Source organism: Coregonus clupeaformis, chromosome 7 (assembly GCF_020615455.1).
Source record: "Coregonus clupeaformis isolate EN_2021a chromosome 7, ASM2061545v1, whole genome shotgun sequence".
Lineage (NCBI taxonomy): Eukaryota > Metazoa > Chordata > Actinopteri > Salmoniformes > Salmonidae > Coregonus > Coregonus clupeaformis.
Window position 1 is genome coordinate 48162537 of NC_059198.1, and position 25565 is coordinate 48188101.

Consider the following 25565-nt stretch of genomic DNA (forward strand, 5'->3'; position numbering starts at 1 on the left):
GGTAACTTCTTGTCGCGCGTTCACAACGGCTGTCATTCAAAACCCATACAGCGCTGTGAAGCGCAGATCTCTGATGTCATGAATATTATGTTACTGTACAGCCACTGTGTTCCGCTTGAGGTGTTTAACAGTGCTCAAGTCTGCCATTTTCAACCCGTATACAGGTACGAGTGTAAAGCGCTACAGAATAATTGAAATATCATTGTGTATTTCATTATAGTAGTATTTCACAAACAGAGTTATGAGAACATTCCAGAAGGTCATTCAAAATGACAGTACTACAGTAATGATTGTGTTTTTTTTCAGTATGTGGGGCAATGTAAAGCAAATTAGTTTTGTAAAGGTGCATTTGAAGCAGGCTATATCATAGTACTTTGAATGTAAGAAGATGTGAGAAAGGGACATGCCAGTTAGCCTGATGACTTACATTAAATTCTTCCGCTGCTCTGTCGTTCATGATGCCATCATTTAAGTCGTTTGTGGTGACGAGGGGCACGAAGGGGTGTTGTACAAAACAAAATCATCAGCGATTGGATCGTCTCTAATCAGAGTATCAAAGCCAATTTACTAATTTTCAAACTGTGACTTTTCCACGTGTTCTGGCTCTGGGCCAACCCATCCGTATCTGGACCAATCAGATGGCCCCGAATGTGTTCGCATTTGGTGAAGGGTCGGGGAGGTACTCAGATCCATACTCATTGCGGAGAAGAAACTAATGTCTGTGGGCATGGCGTAGCGTTTGACCAGAGCAAGGAGTATGGGTAGCCAGGCAACATCCCAGTAATGTCTCAGGAAATAATGACATTAAAATCCCTTTACCTTGAGCATTGATAAATGTGGCATGGCTTTCAGGTATGTCCTCGAAATATAGGCCCTGAAAACCGACAGGAAAATCAAAGGGGACTTAGAGAGAGAGGGGAGGTAGACAGTGGGGAGAGAGAGGAAAAGAGGTAAAGGGAGAGCGAGAGAGTATATAGAGACAGGCAGAGAGAGAGAGAGAGAGAGGCTAAGTATATGCCTATTTGAAGTCAGTGGCTTCTTCCATAGTGGTGTTTTTCATCTCTTAGGCTCCTGAAGGTTTGATCCTGGTCTTGTCATCTGTCCTGCTGAGGGACCACATTGAGGGATCACTAGCTCTGTGGATGATGTGGGAGTAGATAGGACGAATGACCCATATAGGAACTAGACATATTACAATCCCCATATGTCTCATGCAGAAACCAGTGGTGAGGAATCATTTTGATCATAACAGGAAATGATGTGGACTGTAAACTCCCTCCTGTCCGATCACATCTGTTCCCACCTGGGACATGCAGGACATCCGCTCTACGAAAGCAATTACCCACAATGAAATTAGGAAACCGCTACAAGTAAATACCGATTATACGTAAGCAACTTTGTCCTTCAATGCGAAATGTAATTACCTTTCAATGCCCTTTATCGTTGCCAACGTTTTTGAAAAGTGTGAGTTGTGTGATAGCTAGCTACGTGTTTACCTCCTTGTACAGTTTCCCAAGGTGCTCCTCGCTGTGTATTAACCAAGCCCAGAGGTTTCAGTGTGGTAATTTATTGAGGTGAGGTTTTCTCTTCCACACTGAGATCAGCAGATTACTGCAGTGAGAACCGTCGTTCAAGAGAACACTTAGGAACATTAGCCGTGACAGCTCCATTTCCATATTCATAAATACTCTTGAATCAAGCCCCAGGATGAGGAATAATACTCTACTGTAAAATAACCAGAGTTTAGTAAAAACACCTGTTTGATATTGGTAAATAGCTCTTAACAGAAATATGAATGGGTGTACAGTTTGACTGACAAGAGAAAAATAATGCATAGATTCTAGAACATGGAAGAATGTGTATGGTGTTTTAAACAATTGGAGGTTTGATACACAATGACAACACATCAATACTGGTTTCTCTTATTGTCACGCCCTGGCTCTGGGGACTCTTAAATGTTGAGCCAGGGTGTGGATTTGCTATGTTTAGTTTTTTCTATGTTTTTGTTCTAGATCGTTTGATCTATGTTGGCCAGGGTGGTTCCCAATCAGAGGCAGCTGTAGCTCGTTGTCTCTGATTGGGGACCATACTTAGGCAGCCTGTTTTGCACTAGTCTTTGTGGGATCTTGATCCGTAAAGGTTTGTTGTGTTATAACCTCAGGACTTCACGTATCGTTTGTTTGTTGTTTTTTGTCGTTAAGTACGTTAAATAAAAGTATGTACGCTTATCACGCTGCGCCTTGGTCCGTGTCTTCAGTCAACGATCGTGACAGAAGATCCCACCATAAGAGGACCAAAAAGCGTGCCCAGGAGGAGAAGATGGCGATGTCGCAGGTGGGCAAATGGTGGTCTTGGGAGGAGATATTCGCGGGGAAAGGGCCATGGGCAAAGGTGAATGCCCAGGCAGGAGAGGAGACTGTGGAGGCGTGCTACAGAGAGGAGCAGCGGCAACGCAGAGGGTACCGGCCGGGGAGGAAGCCCGAGAGACAGCCCCAATATTTTTTTTGGGGGGGGGGCTAAAAGGGTGGTTGGTGGAGCCTAGAGTTAGAGCAGAGCCAACTCCCCGTACTCAGGCTAGGAAGCGTAAGACTGGGCAGGCTCCGTGTTATGCGGAGCCACGTACTGTGCCGCGAGTGTTCCGGCACAGTCCTGTACGTCCTGTGCTAGCACCACGCACGTGTCGTGCTAAGGTGGGCATGCAGCCAGGACGGGGTGTGCCGGCTCAACGCTCGTGGCCTCCAGTACCCCTCCTCGGTCCCGTATATCCTGCGCCAGTGCCACGTGCTGTAGCGCCAGTACGAGTGCACAGCCCTGTACGTCCTGTGCTGATGCCTCACACATATTGTGTGGAAATAGGCATTCAGCCAGGACGGATTGTGTCAGCTCTCCGCTCCAGACCTCCAGTCCGCCTCCACAGTCCGGCCCGGCCCGTTCCGGCTCCCCGCACCAAGCCAATGGTGCGTGTTCCCAGTCCAGCCCGGCCTGTTCCTGCTCCCCGCACCAAGCCAGTGGTGCGCGTCGCCAGCCCGGTCCGGCCTGTTCCTGTCCCTCGCACCAAGCAAGTGGTGTGCGTCGCCAGCCCGGTCCGGCCTGTTCCTGCTCCCCGCACCAAGCCAGTGTTGCGCGTCGCCAGCCCGGTCCGGCCTGTTCCTGCTCCCCGCACCAAGCCAGTGGTGCGCGTCGCCAGCCCGGTCCGGCCTGTTCCTGCTCCCGCACCAAGCCAGTGGTGCGCGTCGTCAGCCCGGTCCGGCCTGTTCCTGCTCCCGCACCAAGCCAGTGGTGCGCGTCGCCAGCCCGGTCCGGCCTGTTCCTGCTCCCCGCACCAAGCCAGTGGTGCGCGTCGTCAGCCCGGTCCGGCCTGTTCCTGCTCCCCGCACCAAGCCAGTGGTGCGCGTCGTCAGCCCGGTCCGGCCCGTTCCTGCTCCCCGCACCAAGCCAGTGGTGCGTGTGTCCAGTCCGGCACGGCCCGTGCCTGTTCCACTCCGGAGCCAGCTGCTCCACTCCGGAGCCAGAGCAGTCCGCTCCACCGGGGTCCGGTCCAACTCCAGTCAGCGGATCCACTCCGGAGCCAGAGCAATCCGCTCCACCGGTGTCCAGTCTAGCTCCGGCCAGCGGGACCAGATCAGGGGCGCAACGGGGGGGTGGAGAGAGAGTGGTGGTCACGCCCGTTGCCGGATCCGCCTCCAAGGCGGAATGCCCACCCGGCCCCTACCCTCTTGTGTTTGTGTGGCGCGGTCGCAGTCCGCGCCTTTGGGGGGGGGGGGGGAGTACTGTCACGCCCTGGCTCTGGGGACTCTTAAATGTTGGTGTGGATTTGCTATGTTTAGTTTTTCTATGTTTTTGTTCTAGATCGTTTGATCTATGTTGGCCAGGGTGGTTCCCAATCAGAGGCAGCTGTAGCTCATTGTCTCTGATTGGGAACCATACTTAGGCAGCCTGTTTTGCACTAGTCTTTGTGGGATCTTGATCCGTAAAGGTTTGTTGTGTTATAACCTCAGGACTTCACGTATCGTTTGTTTGTTGTTTTTTGTCGTTAAGTACGTTAAATAAAAGTATGTACGCTTATCACGCTGTGCCTTGGTCCGTGTCTTCAGTCAACGATCGTGACACTTATTGAATGACTCCAGAATTGAGCAAATCCTTGACCAAAAATGTATAACCGTCGTTAATTATGCACTGAACAAGAATGTTAGTTATTTCACTGTCTTACAAATGATAGGAGGGTAAAACCACTGCATGTGCTTATTCCGCATTAGGAAGATGACACACATATCTACCAGGGAGTGTATACTCGTATTATGTGTAAACCCTATAGTGAGTGAACATGGAGCTATATAGCAGACCTGGGTGGTAGGAGACTACAGATGCATGGTAGGATTGACTTGACTATTCCAGAACATACACTACATCAAATCAAATCAAATTGTATTGGTCACATACACATATTTAGCAGATGTTGTTGCGGGTGTAGCGAAATGCTTGTGTAAGAAATAACACACAAAAAACTTAATACTGCAAAGTTGCTTAGGAGCTAGAAGCAGAACTGCCATGTCTGTGGGCGCAATCTTACTGATGTAAGACTAAAAGTATGCTAAAAGTACATGTCTATAAGTATGTGGACATCTGCTCGTTGGTCTCATTCTTTGCTGCTATAACAGCCGCCACTCTTCAGGGAAGGCTTTCCACTAGATGTTGGAACATTGCTGCTGGGATTACTTCCGTTCAGCCACAAGAGCATTAGTGAGGTTGGGCGCTAATGTTGGGTGATTAGGCCTGGCTCGCTGTCGGTGTTCCAATTCATCCCAAAGTTGTTCGATGGGGTTGAGGTCAGGGCACTGAGCAGGCCAGAAAAGTTATTCCACACCAATCTCGACAAACCATTTCTGTATGGACCTCGCTTTGTGCACGGGGGCATTGTCATGCTGAAACAGGAAAGGGCCTTCCCCAAACTGTTGCCACAAAGTTGCAAGCACTGAATCGTCTAAATGACATTGTATGCTGTAGCGTTAAGATTTCACTTCACTGGAATTAAGGGGTGTAGCCCAAACCATGAAAAACAGCCCCAGACCATTATTCCTCTGCCACCAAACTTTACAGTTGCCATTATGCATTGGGGCAGGTAGCGTTCTCCTGGCATCCGCCAAACCCAGATTAGTCAGTCGGACTATCAGATGGTGAAGCGTGATTCATCACTCCAGAGATCGCATTTCCACTGCTCCAGAGTCCAATGGAAGCGAGCTTTACACCACTCCAGCCAACGCTTGGCATTGCACATGGTGATCTTAGGCTTGTGTGCAGCTGTTAGGCCATGGAAACCCATTTCATGAAGCTCCCGACGAACAGTTATTGTGCTGACATTGCTTCCAGAGGCAGTTTGAAACTCGGTAGTGAGTGTTGCAATTTTTACACGCTTCAGCACTCGGCGGTCCCGTTCTGTGAGCTTGTGTGGCCTACCACTTCGCGGCTGAGACGTTGTTGCTCCTAGACGTTTCCACTTCACAATAACAGCACATACAGTTGATCGGGCAGCTCTAGCAGAGCCGAAATTTGACAAACTGACTTGTTGGAAAGGTGGCATCCTGTGACGGTGCCACATTGAAAGTCACTGAGCTCTTCAGTAAGGCCATTGTACTGCCAATGTTTGTCTATGGCGACTGTATGGCTGTGTGCTCAAATTTATACACCTGTTAGGAACGGGTGTAGCTGAAATAGCCGAATCCACCAATTTGAAGGGGTGTCCACATACTTTTGTATATATAGTCTATCATCCCATCGCCAGTATTTGCTTCATTTTCTCTTTGGCTTTGAGTGTTGTTTGCTTAGCTCTCTCTCTCTCATGTTTATGCAGGAGGGGGAGCCTCCCCTACTGCTGATGTCTATATTTGGTCTGTCTGCGTCTGCCCAATGTCAGTAACAGGGTGACTCATTGCTGATATGGCAGTGTTGTGATTTTCAGAAAGGCCACACTACAGCAGGGGGGCACGCTGGTCCATTACAACAGCCACAGAGATCAAACAATACATTAATAATGGCAGAAGTCCACTATTCAAAATTGATACAGAGCGAAGGGGGTGACTGTGTTTCAGTAAACAAACACACACAGTTACTACTTCAGACTCTGGCCTCAGGGTATAATCCTGGTAATATGGAAGAGAGGGAGGCTCCAAGCTTATAACGCTGCCTGTTCCCATTTACGTTCCATCTCATCCATATCGCTCCCAATTGTCAATATTGTCGTCAATATTCATAGACATTAGATCAGCTCACAGGCCCCGGACAGTATTCCAGTAGACTGAGGCTATAGGGTCCTTATTGAATCAAACCTGGAATTCTGTTTTTCTGGATAAGAAGAATATTACATTTTTCACACAAAGCCAAACCAGATTGAGAGTGTTCTTTCCCAAAACTAAAACAAAATCAAACAAAACATAAATAAATGAAACATTGTTTTAATCAGTGGTGTTTATTTAAGAAAACAGTGTTTATTACATTGACTGAACTGCATGATCTCGGTTAGCCCTAAATACATTTTTACAACAAGTACAAGTCTATACACCTGACCCACCTGACTGAAACTTCCATTTATCGTCTTAAAAAAAAAGAAGATGGTATGATTAAGAGATAAATAGATAAATACGTTAATGAAGGAACCCCCCCCCCCCCAAGAAAACACCCAGCCAATAAATAAATAACAATAATAATATAATTAATAATAATAAATAACATTCAAAATATATTTGGCCAAACTTGGGCCACATAATTGTCCCATAACTTGTCCAACTGAGAGTAGTCTCAAACCCACATGCCTCTGTCTGCCAGTCAGCCTATGCTTGCATGACCAGCTTGAGAGAGAGAGAGAAGCGAGAGAGAGAGAGAGAGAGAGAGCGAGAGCGAGAGAGCGAGAGAGAGAATAAAAAATAAGAAACAAATATATTGAGGCACTTTTAAGGATATCAAAGAAGAAAATGCTTGCATTTTCTGTGTTTCTGTCTTTATTCCCCCTAGCAGTGAGAAAACGATGTAGAATAAATAAGACATAAAACAACATTCAATATAAAAGTAATTGGAAGGCTGTCTTTTTCATCTAGCTATCTATCCTCCTTTTATACACCTTGTGATTGAGGATAAGAAAAAAACACCAAAAAAACTGACAAACAAACAAATTAATTTGCTAAAATAGAAAACCCTAAAAAATACAAAAACAAAGTTTTGCTAAGAAAACTAAAATAATGCAATTTTATGTCCACTTTTGGATTCTATGAATAACATAATCAATGTCTGTTTTCTGTTGTTGACGTTGTGTCTGACTGAGTGTCCGACTGCTCTCCAAATATTCCTGCCAGAGTCTTAAATCGAGGACCCCAATCGTTAAGGTAATCATAGTCCTCATCGGTATCTACAACCAGAGAATCGATGGAGCTGAGTGACTCAGCTACAGAGCCCTCCCCTTCATAGGCATAGGTAGCTAAAGAGTCATAGGGTGGGGCTGAGTTGTCCACATCATTTTCTTTCAGTCGCTGATTGATGAAGTCACAGATATCTGCACTGTCATGGGAAACAGGTGGTCGGTTTTTGCCGGTTTTGGGCTCGGGTTTGACATCCCGTCGGAAAAGGTCCCGGTTCTCTTTCAGGAGTTTCTCCTTGATGACTTTGGGGTTGCAGAGGGTTCCCATGTCGAAAGCGTGGGTGTCCTCTTCGCCCCCGCCCTCGTCGTCGTAGTGGATCACATTGTCACGGATGTCCTCCTTGGACGTCATCAGGGTCTCCTTCTCCTTCTGTCGTCTCAGACCAACGTAGAGGACCACGATCACTGGAGAGAGATCACAGAGAGATTAAAACATTAGTGGTTTATGAAAATTATGAATCAATCGGAATGGTATTGGTAGCCTATATGGTGGTATATGGTGTTGGTTATAATATTGCTAATACAGCATAGTTTATGAAAAGTAGGCTATGACATAATACAGTGAGGGAAAAAAGTATTTGATCCCCTGCTGATTTTGTACGTTTGCCCACTGACAAAGAAATGATCAGTCTATAATTTGAATGGTAGGTTTATTTGAACAGTGAGAGACAGAATAACAACAAACAAATCCAGAAAAACGTTATAAAATGTTATAAATTGATTTGCATTTTAATGAGGGAAATAAGTATGTGACCCCCTCTCAATCAGAAAGATTTCTGGCTCCAAGGTGTCTTATATACAGGTAACGAGCTGAGATTAGGAGCACACTCTTAAAGGGAGTGCTCCTAATCTCAGCTTGTTACCTGTATAAAAGACACCTGTCCACAGAAGCAATCAATCAATCCGATTCCAAACTCTCCACCATGGCCAAGACCAAAGAGCTCTCCAAGGATGTCAGGGACAAGATTGTAGACCTACACAAGGCTGGAATGGGCTACAAGACCATCGCCAAGCAGCTTGGTGAGAAGGTGACAACAGTTGGTGCGATTATTCGCAAATGGAAGGAACACAAAAGAACTGTCAATCTCCCTCAGCCTGGGGCTCCCTCAGCCAAGATCTCACCTCGTGGAGTTGCAATGAACATGAGAACGGTGAGGAATCAGCCTAGAACTACATGGGAGGATCTTGTCAATGATCTCAAGGCAGCTGGGACCATAGTCACCAAGAAAACAATTGGTAACACACTACGCCGTGAAGGACTGAAATCCTCCAGCGCCCGCAAGGTCCCCCTGCTCAAGAAAGCACATATACATGCCCGTCTGAAGTTTGCCAATGAACATCTGAATGATTCAGAGGAGAACTGGGTGAAAGTGTTGTGGTCAGATGAGACTAAAATCAAGCTCTTTGGCATCAACTCAACTCGCCGTGTTTGGAGGAGGAGGAATGCTGCCTATGACCCCAAGAACACCATCCCCACCGTCAAACATGGAGGTGGAAACATTATGTTTTGGGGGTGTTTTTCTGCTAAGGGGACAGGACAACTTCACCGCATCAAAGGGACGATGGACGGGGCCATGTACCGTCAAATCTTGGGTGAGAACCTCCTTCCCTCAGCCAGGGCATTGAAAATGGGTTTGTGGATGGGCATTCCAGCATGACAATGACCCAAAACACACGGCCAAGGCAACAAAGGAGTGGCTCAAGAAGAAGCACATTAAGGTCCTGGAGTGGCCTAGCCAGTCTCCAGACCTTAATCCCATAAAAAATCTGTGGAGGGAGCTGAAGGTTCGAGTTGCCAAACGTCAGCCTCGAAACCTTAATGACTTGGAGAACATCTGCAAAGAGGAGTGGGACAAAATCCCTCCTGAGATGTGTGCAAACCTGGTGGCCAACTACAAGAAACGTCTGACCTCTGTGATTGCCAACAAGGGTTTGCCACAAAGTACTAAGTCATGTTTTACAGAGGGGTCAAATACTTATTTCCCTCATTAAAATGCAAATCAATTTATAACATTTTTGACATGCGTTTTTCTGGATTTTTTTGGTGTTATTCTGTCTCTCACTGTTCAAATAAACCTACCATTCAAATTATAGACTGATCATTTCTTTGTCAGTGGGCAAACGTACAAAATCAGCAGGGGATCAAATACTTTTTTCCCTCACTGTATAAAGTGCTACTTGCATTGGGAAATGTCATAGAATGCATTTGATCAATTGTTTATGTTTTTGTTGGTAGCTTGAGATGGTTTACATTTCCCTGGAATGCATGTTATGAGACAGGTCATGGTATTGTTTCCTGGTACAGCGTTCACTTGACTTGCCAATGATGAAGTGACCAAATCTCCCACACATGTTGTTCCTTAGCAACATACTGTATGTTATGTACTGAGTACTGACAAGACAATAAATATTACATAGCCTACTGACACTGCATCGTAGTCAAGCAAAATGTACTGATCTTTCCAAGAATGTACCTCCACAGTAGCAACTGGTAATTAATTTCCCTTTCCTTCCAGATACCCTATTCAGCATTAAACCCAAGGGAATCTCTGCCTGGGGCTGCCCATATCAAACTTACATCTCTCACACTCATTTTGTAAAGCAAGGGGGACGAAAGATTATTCCACAATTTTTTCCTCCTCCCTGTGGTAAATTACAATAAACATTTCCTATATGGGTCTTCAATTGGACTATTCACAAGGGAAAGCAATGCATGGTTCAACACATGTAGAGAAAATATTCAATTGAAATGAAGAAATAGATAGGTTGAAAAGGGGGAAAAAACTATAGAAAGCATGAGTGCTGGAATATTGACTGCCCTTCTCCTTCTCTTCTTTGATATAACTCAAACAGTGCGTCAGCATCCCCCTGTGGTCAAGGTCTGTATTTCAAGCACAGTCATTATTATTTGGACATAACTTTCTAGGGTGGTAGCTGCGTGTGGTCTATTTGTGAAGGGGAGCTGTGCTGATGCCAGGCAGGCCCTCATGCGGCCAGTTCAACAGACAGTTTGATTTTCCCATCATTTCCACACAGGAAGGAACACCTGGGTCAGCTTGACAAATCCACCATAGAAAATAACTGTCTTTCCCCCCAAAAAAGTGTATTCCTTTAAGTTGTGATACACTCTAGCATTTTCTCAGAGACAGCATGACTTGTTGGAATAACAGCTGTACCAGCCAAAGCCTCAGGACATGTTGACTCTGAGCTCTGATAACAGTTATCACCACGTGGTCAACCCTTTCAACACTAACTCTACCTTAACAGAGACCACAGTGGGTGAAGAGGGCCTTCTTCTTACTAACAACTTCTTACTCACTCAACATGAAAAATAACTCCTCAGTGTTTGCTCAACTAATTTTAAAAAGACTAATAAAATCAAGACTCTGACAAATCTCTAAACCCACATCTTTGTTGACCCGTAATTTCTGATACATTTACTTGGCAGGAGAAAGAGGAGACTTGAGGCCATGGTGTGGTCCAAGTAACACATTTAATACAGAATTTTCCTGGGCATTTACATTCCATATGCAAGATGTGAGAGCAAGTTAGTTTGTTCTGAAGTGTCTGTCCTATATCTGAGAGATATAAGAAAGATCAGGAAACGGTTATTATTTTTATTTTTTTACATGTACTGTATTTATCCCCTTATTTTAGGAACTAAACTATCTCCATATATACTTCAATTAATTTTTATAAACTTGTACCAGGGACCTTCAGACGAATCTTGTGAGGCTTGTGGGCGTCCTAGAGCAAAATCGAGAACACCAACGTGTTCGTGAGAGTCACATCTTTCAACAGATTGGTCATAGTTTGTAGGCCAAAACGTTCGGACGCTACAGACGTTTTCGTGAGAAGACCGATATTTTCGGGATGTCTCATTGTCTGACGAACACCGCTCTAGTTCGGCAACCTTTCACCGCAGATACGGAAGGGCAATATCGGCAGATGCGGTGGATTGAGCTCATACAAAAAAACAGATATATCTGGTTTAAACTGACAGATTTTGATGGGGATTTTTGTTATTCTGTTAATTCGATTTCCATTGGGCCACAAAAATTGTAGGCTAAGGGTTAAGCAGATTAAGTAAAGTAAGTATCCTAGAAAGAATGGCACTGGAATGGATAGCTGCCATTTTACGGGCTCCTGACCAATTCTGCTGTTTGTTTGCGCTGAGCTTATCTTTTTTTGATACATAATGTTTCTGCCAACGTTTCCTATGACCGAAAAGAGCTTCTGGACATCAGTGATCACTAACCTCGATTTGGATGAAGATTTCTACTTCAACGAATTGGCGATGCAAGACATGCTGGTCACCCTAGACCAGGCCCTAATCCCTGAGACTCCGAAGAGAAAGAGACGGCGCAAGAGAGGCTGACGTGCGGGCACCCTGACAAACTTATGTCGGTGAGTAGATAAACTGCCTCAACCCTCCGTTCTATTGGCGAATATACAATCACTGGAGAACAAACTGGACGAGCTCCGTTTGAGACTACACTATCAACGGAACCTGACGAACTGTAATATCCTATGTTTCTCGGAGTCGTGGATGAACAAAGACATATATACACTCAGTGTATTAAACATAAAGAACACCTGCTCTTTCCATGACAGACTAACCAGGTGAAAGCTATGATCCCTTATTGATGTCACTTGTTAAATCCACTTCAATCAGTGTAGATGAAGGGGAGGAGACAGGTTTAAGAAGGATTTTTAATTGAGACATGGATTGTGTATGTGTGCCATTCAGATGGTGAATGGGCAAAACAAAATATTTAAGTGCCTTTGAACGCGGTAAAGCATTAAGTGCCAAGCGCACCGGTTTGTGTCAAGAACTGCAATATTGCTCGGTTTTTCACGCTCAACAGTTTATGTGTGTATCAAGAATGGTCCATCACCCAAAGGACATCCAGCCAACTTGACACAACTGTGGGAAGCATTGTAGTCAACATGGGCCAGCATCCCTGTGGAACGCTTTGACACCTTGTAGAGTCCATGCCCTGATGAGTTGAGGCTGTTCTGAAAGGGGGGGGTTGTAACTCAATATTAGGAAGGTGTTCGTAATGTTTTATACACTCAATGTACATCTAGTTGTTTTTTCTATTCATCGGCAGCACAGAACAGCAGCTTCAGGTAAGCTAAAGGCAGGAGGTGTTAACAACAGTTTCTGTGTGATCTCTAATATTAAGGAAGTCTTGAGGTTCTCCTCACCTGAGTTAGAATACCTCAAGATAAGCTGTAGAGTTTTCATCTACATTTTTTGCAGCTTTCTATTTACCATCACAAACCGATGCTGGCACTAAAACCGCACTCAATGAGCTGTATAGGACCATAAGCAAACAAGAAAATGCTCATTCAGAGGCAGCACTCCTAGTGGCCAGTGATTTTAATGCAGTGAAACTGAAATCCGTCTGACCTAATTTCCACCAGCATGTCACCTATGCAACTAGAGGTGAAAAAAACTCTAGATAACATTTACTCCAAACACAGAAACACATACAAAGCTCTCCCTTGTCCTCCATTTGGCAAATCTGACCATAAATCTATCCTACTGCTTACAAGCAAAAACTCAAACAGGATGTACAGTACCAGTGACATGCCTAATACGGAAGTGGTCTGACTAAGTGGATGCTAAGCTACAGGACTGTTTCACTTGCACAGACTGGAATATGTTCCGGGATTCATCCGATGGCATTGAGGCGTTAACCACATCAGTCACCGGCTTAATTAATAAGTGAATCAACGACGTCATTCCCACTGTCACCGTACTTACCCCAACCAGAAGTCATGGATAACAGGCAACATCTGCACTGAGCTAAAGGCTAAAGCTGCCGCTTCCAAGGAGCAGGACACCTATCCAGACACTAATAAGAAATCACGCTACGACCTCCGACAAGCCATCAAACAGGCAAAGCATCAATACAGGACTACAGTGGCTTGCGAAAGTATTCACCCCCCTTGGCATTTTTCCTATTTTTTTGCCTTACAACCTGGAATTTATTTTTTGGGGGGTTGTATCATTTGATTTACACAACATGCCTACAATTTTGAAGATGCAAAATATTTTTTATTGTGAAACAAACAAGAAATAAGACAAAAAAACAGAAAACTTGAGCGTGCATAACTATTCACCCCCCCCCTACCCCCTACCCTCTACTTTGTAGAGCCACCTTTTGCAGCAATTACAGCTGCAAGTCTCTTGGGGTATGTCTCTATAAGCTTGGCACATCTAGCCACTGGGATTTTTACCCATTCTTCAAGGCAAAACTGCTCCAGCTCCTTCAAGTTGGATGGGTTCCGCTGGTGTACAGCAATCTTTAAGTCATACCACTGATTCTCAATTGGATTGAGGTCTGGGCTTTGACTAGGCTATTCCAAGACATTACAATTTCTCCCCTTAAACTACTCAAATTTTGCTTTAGCAGTATGCTTAGGGTCATTGTCCTGCTGGAAGGTGAACCTCCGTCCCAGTCTCAAATCTCTGGAAGACTGAAAGAGGTTTCCCTCAAGAATTTCCCTTTATTTAGCACCATCCATCATTCCTTCAATTCTGAGCAGTTTCCGAGTCGATGAAAAACATCCCCACAGCATAATGCTGCCACCACCATGCTTCGCTGTGAGGATGGTGTTCTCGGGGTGATGAGAGGTGTTGGGTTTGCACTAGACATAGCGTTTTCCTTGATGGCCAAAAAGCTCAATGTTAGTATCATCTGACCAGAGTACCTTCTTCCAGATGTTTGGGGAGTCTCCCACATGCCTTTTGGCGAACACCAAACGTTTTTGCAAATTTTTTCTTTAAGCAATGGCTTTTTTCTTGCCACTCTTCCGTAAATCCCAGCTCTGTGGAGTGTACGGCTTTTTCTGATATTTTTTTATAACCCAACCCTGATCTGAACTCCTCCACAACTTTGTCCCTGACCTGTTTGGAGAGCTCCTTGGTCTTCATGGTGCCGCTTGCTTGGTGGTGCCCCTTGCTTAGTGGTGTTGCAGACTCTTGGGCCTTTCAGAACAGGTGTATATATACTGAGATCATGTGACAGATCACAGGTGGACTTTATTTAACTAATTATGTGACTTCTGAAGGTAATTGGTTGCACCAGATCTTATTTAGGGGCTTCATAGGAAATGGGGTGAATACATATGCACTCACCACTTTTCCGTTATTTATTTTCAAATTTTTTTTTTGAAACAAGTACATTTTTCATTTCACTTCACCAATTTGGACTATTTTGTGTATGTCCATTACATGAAATCCAAATAAAAATCTATTTAAATTACAGGTTGTAATGCAACAAAATAGGAAAAACGCCAAGGGGGATGAATGCTTTTGCAAGGCACTGTAAGATCAAATCCTACTACACCAGCTCTGACACTCGTCGGATGTGGCAGGGCTTGCAAACTATCACAGATTACAAAGGGAAACCCAGCTGCGAGCTGCCCAGTCACGTGAGCCTGCTAGATGAGCTAAATGCCTTCTATGCTCGCTTTGAGGCAATTAACACTGAACCATGCATGAGAGCACCAGCTGTTCCTGATGACTGTGTGATCACGCTCTCCGTAGCCGATGTGAGTAAGACCTTTAAACAGGTTAACATTCACAAGGCCGCAGGGCCAGATGGATTACCTGGACTCATTCTCAGAGCATGTGCTGATCAGCTGGCAAGTGTCTTCACTGACATTTTCAACCTCTCCCTGACCCAGTCTTTAATACCTACATGTTTCAAGCAGACCACCATAGTCCCTGTGCCCAAGAATGCCAAGGTAACCTGTCTAAATGACTATCGCCCCATAGCACTCACATCTGTAGCCATGAAATGCTTTGAAAGGCTGGTCATGGCTCACATCAACACCATCATCCCAGACACCCTGGAACCACTACAATTCGCATACTGCCCCAACAGATCCACAGAAGATGCTATCTCTATTGCACTCCACACTTCCCTCTCCCACCTGGACTAGAGGAACAGATATATCTGAGAATGTTGTTCATTGATAAAAGCTCAGTGTTCAACACCATAATGCCCTCCAAGCTCATCACTAAGTTAAGGACCATGGGACTGAACACCTCCCTCAGCAACTGGATCCTGAACTTTCTGACAGGCCCCCCCAGGTGGTGAGGGTAGGTAACAACACACGGGTTCCCTCAGGGGTGCATGCTTAGTCCCCTCATGTACTCCCTGTTCACCAACAACTGCTTGGCCGCTCACGAGTGCAACACCATCATTAACCTCTACGGGATCGGTGTTCCGTGTATGGGACGGTTGAGCTAACGTGCGCTAATGTGATTAGCATGACTGTTGTAAGTAACAGCAACCTTTACAGGACATAGACATGTCTTACATGGGCAGAAAGCTTAAATTCTTGTTAATCTAACTGCACTGTTCAGTTTACAGTAGCTATTACAATGAAAAAATACTATGCTATTGTTTGAGGAGAGTGCACAATAACGAAAAACGTATCACGGCAACTGGTTTGATACATTCACCTCTTGCTCTGATTTGTCATCCTAAGGGTTCCAGATATAAAATGTAGCATATTTTTTTTTGATAAAATCAATTTTTATATTCAAATGTAGGAACTGGGTTCTACAGTTTGAACCCCTGCTGTCTCTGGCTCCACACCCACCCTGCCCGGCCATCTAGATGTGTGAAAGTTAGTGTATGAGCTAATGATCCATAATTTATGACATTCCTGGGAGTGTGTAAACTTACATTTTGTATTACCATATCATTTATGTATGTTCTCTATAGTTATGTACTTGAAAATGTATCAATTGACCAATGCGGCAAATTTGGGCAGACTTGATACAAAATAGTCCAGTATTGCAATGCTTCACTGGATCGATCTGAAACTTTGCACACACACTGCTGCCATTTAGTGACCAAAATCTAAATTGCGCCTAAACTGCAATATTATATTGTGGCCTTTCTCTTGCATTTCAAAGATGATTGAACAAAACATTTATAAATAGAAAAGCATTTTTTGTTTGTATTATCTTTTACCAGATCTAATGTGTTATATTCTCCTACATTAATTTCACATGTCCACAAACTTCAAAGTGTTTCCCTTCAAATGGTATCAAGAATATGCATATCCTTGCTTCAGGTCCTGAGCTACAGGCAGTTCGTTTTGGGTATGTCATACTGTATAGGCGAAAATGGAAAAAAAGGGTCCGATCATTAAGAGATTAAGTTTGCTGATGACACGACAGGGGTAGGCCTGATCACCAACGATGATGAGACAGCCTATAGGGAGGAGGTCAGAGACCTGGCAGTGTGGTGCCAGGACAAGAACCTCTCCCGTAACGTCAGCAAGACAAAGTAGCTGATTGTGGATTCAGGAAACAGAGGGCCGAGCATGCCCCCATTCACATTGACTGGGCTGTAGTGGAGCGGGTCGAGAGCTTCAAGTTCCTCGGTGTCCAAATCACTAACGATCTATCATGGTCCACACAGACCAACACAGTCATGAAGAGGGGACGACAATGCCTCTTCCCACTCAGGAGGCTGAAAAGATTTGGCATGGTCCCTCAGATGCTCAAAAAGTTCTACAGCTGCACCATTGAGAGCATCTTGACTGGCTTCATCATCGCTTGGTATGGCAACTGCTTGGCATCAGACCGCAAGGCACTACATAGGGTCGTACATACGGCCCAGTACATCACTGGGGGCAAACTCCCTACCATCCAGGACTTCTGTACCAGGCGGTGTCAGAGGAAAGCCCTAAAAATGTTCAAAGACTTCAGCCACCCATGTCATAGACTACTACCGCACGGCAAGCGGTACCGATGCACTAAGTCAGGAACCAACAGGACCCTGAACAGCTTCTACTCCCAAGCCATAAGACTGCTAAATAGTTAGTTAAATAGTTAACCAAATAGCTACCTGGACCCTTTTGCACAAACTTTTTTTGACTCATCAGATGCGCTGCTGCTACTTTTTATTATCTGTCCTGTTGCCTAGTCACTTTATTCCTAGTTATATGTACATATCTACCTCAATTACTTCGTTCCCCTGCACATCGACTCATTGTGTTATCGTTTATTAATTGTGTATTTATTATTACTTTTATTATTAGGTGTTACTACTTTTCTATTACTTCTCTATTTTATTTCTCTCTGCATTGTTGGGAATGGCCCATAAGCATTTCACTGTTAGTCTACAGCATGTGATGAATACAATTTTTATTTGATGAGCCTTGTCTTGTGCGAGCCAAAATGGCTCATAGGAGGGGGAGCCTATTTCTTGTTTCTGTAGCGTGAGGCAGCTTGATGTACAAATAAACGACCTGGACAGGACGCTAGTCTATCACAGGACCTTACCCCAATCTATCTCCTTAATGCTGAGTGCAAGTAGAGACAAATCGGGTCCCATTTTTAGTCTTTTTTATGATTTGGCCTGGGATCGAACTCCCAACCTTCCATTCTCAGAGCAGACACTAACCACAAGGCCATTGAGTTGGTCTTATAAAGCAGGTTACTCATATTTTAATTGTAACCAACGATATGCAAGGATATAACATTTGGGTTGTTGTCTTGGCATCCGGGTCCCAGGTAGTCCTGTGTCTCCTTCTACACCTTAGTCTGTAGATCGAATAATTAATTTACTAGAAGAGCAAAGCAGAGCAATGCAAAGCAAAGCAAAGCAAAGCAAAGCAAAGCAAAGCAAGCAATACTACGGGAAGAGATTGGAATTTTCCATCTCCTAGGCTGGTTACTCGCCAGGGTTTGAGAGCCCAGTCTACCCAATTACAAACGACAAGTCCTCAATGGCTGACCAGGCGGATACAGGAGTCCCATCTCCCAAACGGCTGGAAAGGCAGTCCCAGTCGTCAAGTATGTGTGGGAACGGATAGCTCAATGCTCCCACACACTAAACTATGTACATGCAGGCTTCTTTTCACTGACCACCCGCTTGACTGAACTGCTTATTGGCATACATGAGCGTCTCATGACTCTCCGCATTCAGCTGATGAACAACTCCTCAGCCACCATCATCAGTGATGGAGGGTAATTTTATAACAGATGAAAACCTTTTGACCACTCTGTATGGGTCACGGCCATACTTGACCTACACTGCAAAAAAATTACCAATTTTAATGGCCGACCATCACACACACACCCTGGAAACAAGCTGCAATGTATGCAGATGAGCTTCTCTTTAAGTGGGATGAGTTTAAGACAATAATTTTTAAGACGAGTTTACAGCCCTGACTTTGAGGGTTAAATTAAAGCTTAAGTCAGTCAGTGACCAAGGAGTAATGAGACTATGGGATTGGATTAGGTTTTACGGCGTCAATCCAATCCGGAGAGAGCACAGGCTCTGCTCCCTTATTCCTATCCATCAAGGCTCATATCTCAGCACTCCATTAATACATGTTCTGTAATTAAAACCTAGCACATGAATAAGACACTGGAAGTGGCACTTCATTCTGCTCCCAATACTCATGTCGACAAGTCTGTGAGAATGATATCCTCACAATACATGGTTAAATTGATCACAATGGTGTGGAGAGCAGATGTGAATTAAATGGCCAGTGAGAGCTAATCTATCGGGCAGTGGCATCAGCTTCCCTGAGAGCTAAATGAGTTTCACCACCGGCCAAGCCAACCAATACTATAGTTTTAGTAAGGCAAGCGGTTATAATTTGTCAGCTTGTAGGGGTAAGGGTTGCATTACAGCTAGGGTTAGGGCTAGCCTTCATAAGTGATGTTAATGTGGGTTTCTGTCCTGGGTTGTCCGTACAGGGACATACGCCGATCTGTTACACAGTCATGACTGACTGTAAATGACTCACCTAGTAGAATCCCTTATGGAAAAAACACATGAACTTAACATGTGATCACGTGAACTTATGTGAAGTTCACGTGATAACGTGACAACATGTAAAACAACATGTAATAACATGAAACTACACGTGAAAACATGTTATCAAATTTTAAGTGTTCCAAAAACACATGTTTTTACATGATTTCACATGTGAAATTTCATGTTAAAGCATGTGGTTTTTCTTTTAGGGATAAAAATGCACAGAAGAAAGGCTATCAGAGCCCCTGTACTAAGCCCCACCAGGATAAATTACACAGTCATAATTGAGTAGGACATTTTTACATTTTTACATTTAAATTTTTAGTCATTTAGCAGACGCTCTTATCCAGAGCGACTTACAGTTTAGTGAGTGCATGCATTATTTTTATGTATTTATTTTATTTTTCATACTGGCCCCCCGTGGGAATCGAACCCACAACCCTGGCGTCGCAAACGCCATGCTCTACCAACTTAGCTACATCCCTGCCGGCCATTCCCTCCCCTACTCTGGACGACGCTGGGCCAATTGTGCGCCGCCCCATGGGTCGGACCTACCACAAATTACTCAATACTCACCAAGTAGAATGACAATACACTGCTTCGTGAGTATGTTATTGTTTTTGTGAGCGTTGGTTTAAGCTCAGGCTGGGCCTTACAGGGATAAACAGCATCACACAGTCAATTCTGACTAGGAGGAGTGAATGAGGCATAAATGACTCACCCAGTAAAATGACAATGCACAGGAGGATGGCTATCAGAGCCCCTGTACTCAGCCCCACCGGGAGGAAGATGGCCTCTGCGCTGCAGGTGAGGAGTGATCCGTCTGACTCGCAGCCACACACACGGATGGTCAGGATGCCTGTGCTGCTTTGGACGGGGTAGCCGCTGTCCTGGATTACAACGGGCAGGAAGTAGATCTTCTGGGAACGCCGTCGAAAACCGCTCTGCAGAGTCATTATCCCCGCTGTGTTATCTGGGACAGAAAGAAAAAAAACAGATTTTGTTTAACAATGGATGAATAGTAATATAGTCTTATTAAGGATCTGGTACAAAGAAACAGCCATTGTTCAACTACAAATGACCATTGTTTATAATAGTCTTATTTGGGATACACTAACCTATACAATGAGACAATGATAATGCTGTCACTGAACCTGTGCATTTTTGTGCATGTGTGCCTGTTGGAAATTACATCAGAAATGTTGTAAGTTGGTTGTTTTCTGTCCCTTGTCATAAACAAGGCTGACCTGACATTACATCAGCCAGCATGTTGCCTCAGAAAACTTCTAAACTGCCTACGGGACAACATGGCAGCCTTACCGCCTTATCCCCTATAACTGAGTGCTCTGGGAAACTGTTTGGTTTCTATTTGTTCATTCAGCCAACATAACTCCAGAAAAACAACATGTTAAATAATGATAAATAATAAATGAACCATGTGGCCTGCTAAGAAGAGTAAGGGAAGCATGTACTCAGACTCATGTACCAAGTAAGGTGGTGTTGGGGCTGGTGCTGCAGCAGGTGTGAAGTTGGTCAGAGGAATAGACCTGGACAGTGTTTCTTAGGAACGAGGTGGTGTCAGCTTGGACCAGCCCCAGACCTGTCCACTGTGTCTAGACTGTCTGACCCCTGTCAGGATTGGTTTGTTCCTCTGACAAGGCCAGGGACTTTTCCCTGATAGGGGTTCAAAGTGTCTAAAAATACTTTACATTTTATGCACAGACTCTGGTCAAAAGTAGTGCACTATAAAGGAAAAGTGTGCCATTTGGGATGCCATCTGTGTTTTTCTCTTTTCTCCTGCTTTGCTAGACTTCGCCTGTGGTGGTTTGAATGCCTTGTCCCTGCGTATCAGATCTCACCGCTGTATCTGGAGATTGTGTCTTTTGGCACCGTGACGGCAGGGCAAAAAGCTGTGAGACGCTGTGTCCAAAAAGTGCAACTGGATCAGAGGTTCAAGCCAGGTCTCTCTTCGAGGTTGAGAAATGCATTCGTTTCCACAGCTTCATACAGCAATGGGTCACACTCACACTTGTCTTTACCCTCCTTTGCCTGTTAGACTTCAAAGGGTGTGTTTCGCAATATCCCCATTAGAAAGAGACACCATACCCTTCTGAGAATATACTATATGAAAAAATTAATTATATAGAATTGGCACAACAGAACACATTTTATACATTGATAATAATCACAAATATATTACACAGTTGATTCCCAATGGTGGTAATGGCCTGCACAAAATGTATAGAAATATATATTATTTTGCTGGGATATGTAAGATAACACTGTATATCAGGTACTCACAACAACACAAGGTACTCACAACAACACAAGTCTAAAGGATACTGTCTGTGACCTTGTAGCAGGTATTATGTGGATGCACTGTATCACCTAGAGATATGTTAGATGCTGTCATCATGCTTCTTCACTATCAGGACTACTTTTTCTTCTTCACTGGTACAGTGTCAGAAACCTGGTCAAGATAACTCACTTCCAAAGTCGCGGATAGTGAAGTTCTTGTTGTTGACGTCCCTCTCTGACGGTTTGAAGGAAAACTTATGACCATTTTGTGGCAGATCCTGGTCCTTTGCACTGAAGGTTTGAATTACCTGAGAGAGAAAAAAATGAAACATTAAACTGGCACACTGCCCCCCCCCCCTTCTTCTTTTCACTCAGTTACAATCTACATGTGGTTAATGTGAGTCTTTCTTTCCTGGTTGGCTTGGCCAAATATGACTGAAAACAAAGCCGCTAATTCAAGGTTGGATCACAGGTGCGCTATAAGAAAACACTTATGAATATTGTTTACTAATGATGACGATGATTCATTGAAACATTTCCAGAAATATTAAGGTAAAGGTTACCAACACATCAAATAATCTATTTGCAATTGTCCTTTCGTTTCTGTGTATAAGAAACAGGTTTTCATTTACCTTAAATGTTCCTGAGAGAGAAATAGCAACAATTTGTTGTCGGCTGTTTAAAAAAAAACGCATTTGGAATTTTAATGTATGGAGGTAGTTTTATCCTTTTCTAGTTATTTTAGCATTGTCTAGACACAATGCACTCACACTGTTGGGACATTAGGTTATCCTTTAAGTTCTGTGACTCATAAAAAAGTTAAATTTAGGATTTTTTCCCCCTACATATTTATTTGCCTGGCAACAATATTAAATACCTGCCCCCTGCAGCCTTTTCTCAGAGTGAACATACTGTATTCCCCTGACCACTCCCATGAATACATAATGAAGCATAGATACACTATACCCATTGAATAGAAACAATTGAAATTAAATTAAGAATGCAGTATTTATTTATCTAAATCTTTTCACCAATAAAGCCTTGCTTTATTATGACTGTGTAATGGGCAACACCTGGACACAAAATGATCTATACATGCTTGTGACCTGAACAGGGACATATCCGTAAGAGAAAATTAATTAAACATTGTTTCTAGATGCACATATTCTAATGATGTGTTTTACTTGTCTAAGGGCAACAGGGGGTAATGGATTCCTGTCACAATCAATGCACAGGGCTATGATCTCAATGGGAGGTTGTTTAGCCTCGCCTCTCATCCTCTCCTCGCTTCTACTCGCCTCGCCTCGAAACACTCCTCTTCCTAACACTCCTAATTTACTCTGCTCTCCTCTGTGTGGCTTCAGTTTGAGATGACAGCCTCTTGTCTCACTAAACTCTACCCTCTTAATTTTAGAATGCGTTCAAGTAGATGTAATTGTGTTTTTGATAAGAGAGATTTCTTATTTTCTCTTTTTAATCCATTTCACTGAGAATGCACAAACGCAGTGTTTGTCACAGTCCATTAGCTGTGAAGGAACAGCACACTTCTCCTGCATTGCCTACCCCTGACATGTTGTATGTCCTAAGGCAAAAATATCTGTTTGAAGAAGCCATACTGTATGCCTTTCTCCATAGCCTTCCTTGCTGCTTTCAAATGGAAATATGTACACACTTTTCTGACTTGAATACATCCCTGGTTTACTGTTCATGGAAGTTGCTGCTGCACAGTGTGATTTGCTTCAGAATACCTGTACTGTACGGGGGTATGATGGCTCTTACAAGAGAAGACCTGCAATTCTTTATCACCGACCAGCTGTGGGTAACACCTGACGGAATCTTGCTGTTAAAAGTACTAGTATGGAAAGCATGGAGCAGAACATATATTATTCTCTGAGGGAGTTAAGTGTACATCTTGGCTATGGTTAATACTAAAGTTTCTGAAAATGGTTAGATCTATGGTTGTGGTCCTCTGTAGCTCAACTGGTAGAGCACGGCGCTTGTAACGCCAAGGTAGTGGGTTCGATCCCCGGGACCACCCATACACAAAAAAAATGTATGCACGCATGACTGTAAGTCGCTTTGGATAAAAGCGTCTGCTAAATGGCATATTATATTATTATAAGATTAAAAGTGGTGAAAAGATGTTGATAAAAAAAAGAGGTAATCACCAGCTCTGAAATATTTGTAACAAATATATCATAAAATTAAAGGTTAATTGAGCAAGGCATAACCCACTCGGCACACCACCTCATTTCAACGTGGATCATCGGGTAATATTTGGTTGAGAAGTTGATCAATGAAATTCTAATCTATAGTCACCCACTCAAAAAGTTAGTTGAATTTCCAATGTGTTGTCACGATGCTTTCAACCATCTAAAAGCACAACCAAATGTCTGATTTTTGGTTTAGTTGTCACCCAAATACCTATCACTGCACTTTCAAACATTTAAAAGCCCAGCAAAGTTCAAATGGGAATACAATGTCAGATATGTTGTTTATTTATACAACAGATTAATGTGTTATCACTGTGCTTCATCTAGAAGCGGAACCAAATGACTTTGATTGCAGTTCAGATTACATTAAAAGTACATGGTGCAAGTGATTAATGCAGTTTGAGATTCTGCACAGATTATTACAGCAAATGTGAAGATCTACACAGACCCACGACGACCTATACATGCTATCTTGAATATGCACGCTTTATATGATTAGCTACATAAGACAAAATGTATAATTACAGTAACCTCAAAATGTGTCCATGGATGTGTTACTCATTTTAAGGTTGAATGTTACATTAATTTGTAAAATAGCCTTAACTTTAGGCTATTTACTGTGTTACAAAAGTAATTAGGGGTTCATCAGCGAAACTGGGTGAAACCCTATTGTATTTGTTGGAGTTGATTATTAGGGGTTCCAGGATAGCATCTCAAGCAACAAGGGTGACCCTAGGCCCATTGTATTAGTTTTAGTTTTGTGTTGAATTGAAACAATAGCAGTTGATGACTTTGTTAATGCAATATTGGTCTAAATACTATCATTGATGACACATGAGTGATAAAGAATGGTCACATGGAATTTGCTCTGTTAAACCTACCCTTTGGAATGACTTCAATAGCAACAGTGAATCTATTTAGTTTTTAAGTGATCTCTCAACAATCCTTCTCACTATAGCACATTGGTAATAGTCAGTGATATCATAGCTAAACCAGGCTGGGCTTGGTTAAATCCCTGGATGGGAGACCAAAGGGTAGCTGTAGATATAGCAAATCTCCAGTAGGAGGTGCTGCCCAGCCTATTGTTATTTTTCTAACAATGGATATAATGTTAAAGATCTGATGTTGTTCTAATTAAACATATTTTATACAAGGTTTGTCCATATTAAAATTTGGTTACCATGATGACATAATCCTGTGGTTGAAATTTTACCCTCAAAACACAGTTCATGTTGACGTCATTTTTGAAATCCATATGTATTTTCCAAGTAGATTCCACATCACAATTTGTTGACAAATTATGTTGAAACAACATTGATTCAACCAGTTTGTACCATTTGGGAAGTAAGGATAATGCATATTTAGTGTGTGATGGAAAAGTCTTTCTAGCTATTTGGTAAACCGCCAAAGGAGCTATCTGTCGGCACACTAACTGCATGTAGATGTTTGCTAATATGCTAATTTGTAGGCAAAGGTGGTTTACAATGTGCACATGCAGAGACTCTCCTGCATCCAAACAAATAATCTGAAATGTACACTTGGTTGCTGATGTACAAAGCATGCCATACCCCTCCATTAGCTGAAATAAAGATGGTTTAAGCAGTATGCAAAACTCTGATACAATCATACCAGTGATATGCATGGCAATGGGCCATTGTTCTATATAATTTATTTGGTTTTAAATAAAAAATGTAAGGCATATTGTACACAGCTTAATATTAATGTTTACTTGTTATTTGTACCATTATGGGCCCTGGTCAAAAGTAGTGCAGTACATAGGGAATATGGTGACATTTGGGACATAGCCTCTGTGTGTGGGCGCTCATACTATTACTCTGAATC

The 25565-nt window shown here is 43.3% G+C and overlaps 1 protein-coding gene across 2 annotated transcripts in view; it reads right to left on the bottom strand.

The window, feature by feature from the left end:
• Window positions 1-6467: 6467 nt before the first annotated feature.
• The window catches only part of LOC121569815 (cadherin-12-like), a 202591-nt gene continuing 183493 nt past the window's right edge, over window positions 6468-25565 (bottom strand). For both annotated transcript variants that reach the window (XM_041881034.2, XM_041881035.2), the window contains 3 exons: window positions 21701-21818; window positions 19934-20185; window positions 6468-7810 (listed from right to left, as the gene is read on the bottom strand). In XM_041881034.2, coding sequence (XP_041736968.1) covers window positions 7272-7810; window positions 19934-20185; window positions 21701-21818 — 909 coding nt within the window. In that variant the 3' untranslated portion in view covers window positions 6468-7271. The remainder of the gene's footprint in view (window positions 7811-19933; window positions 20186-21700; window positions 21819-25565) is intronic.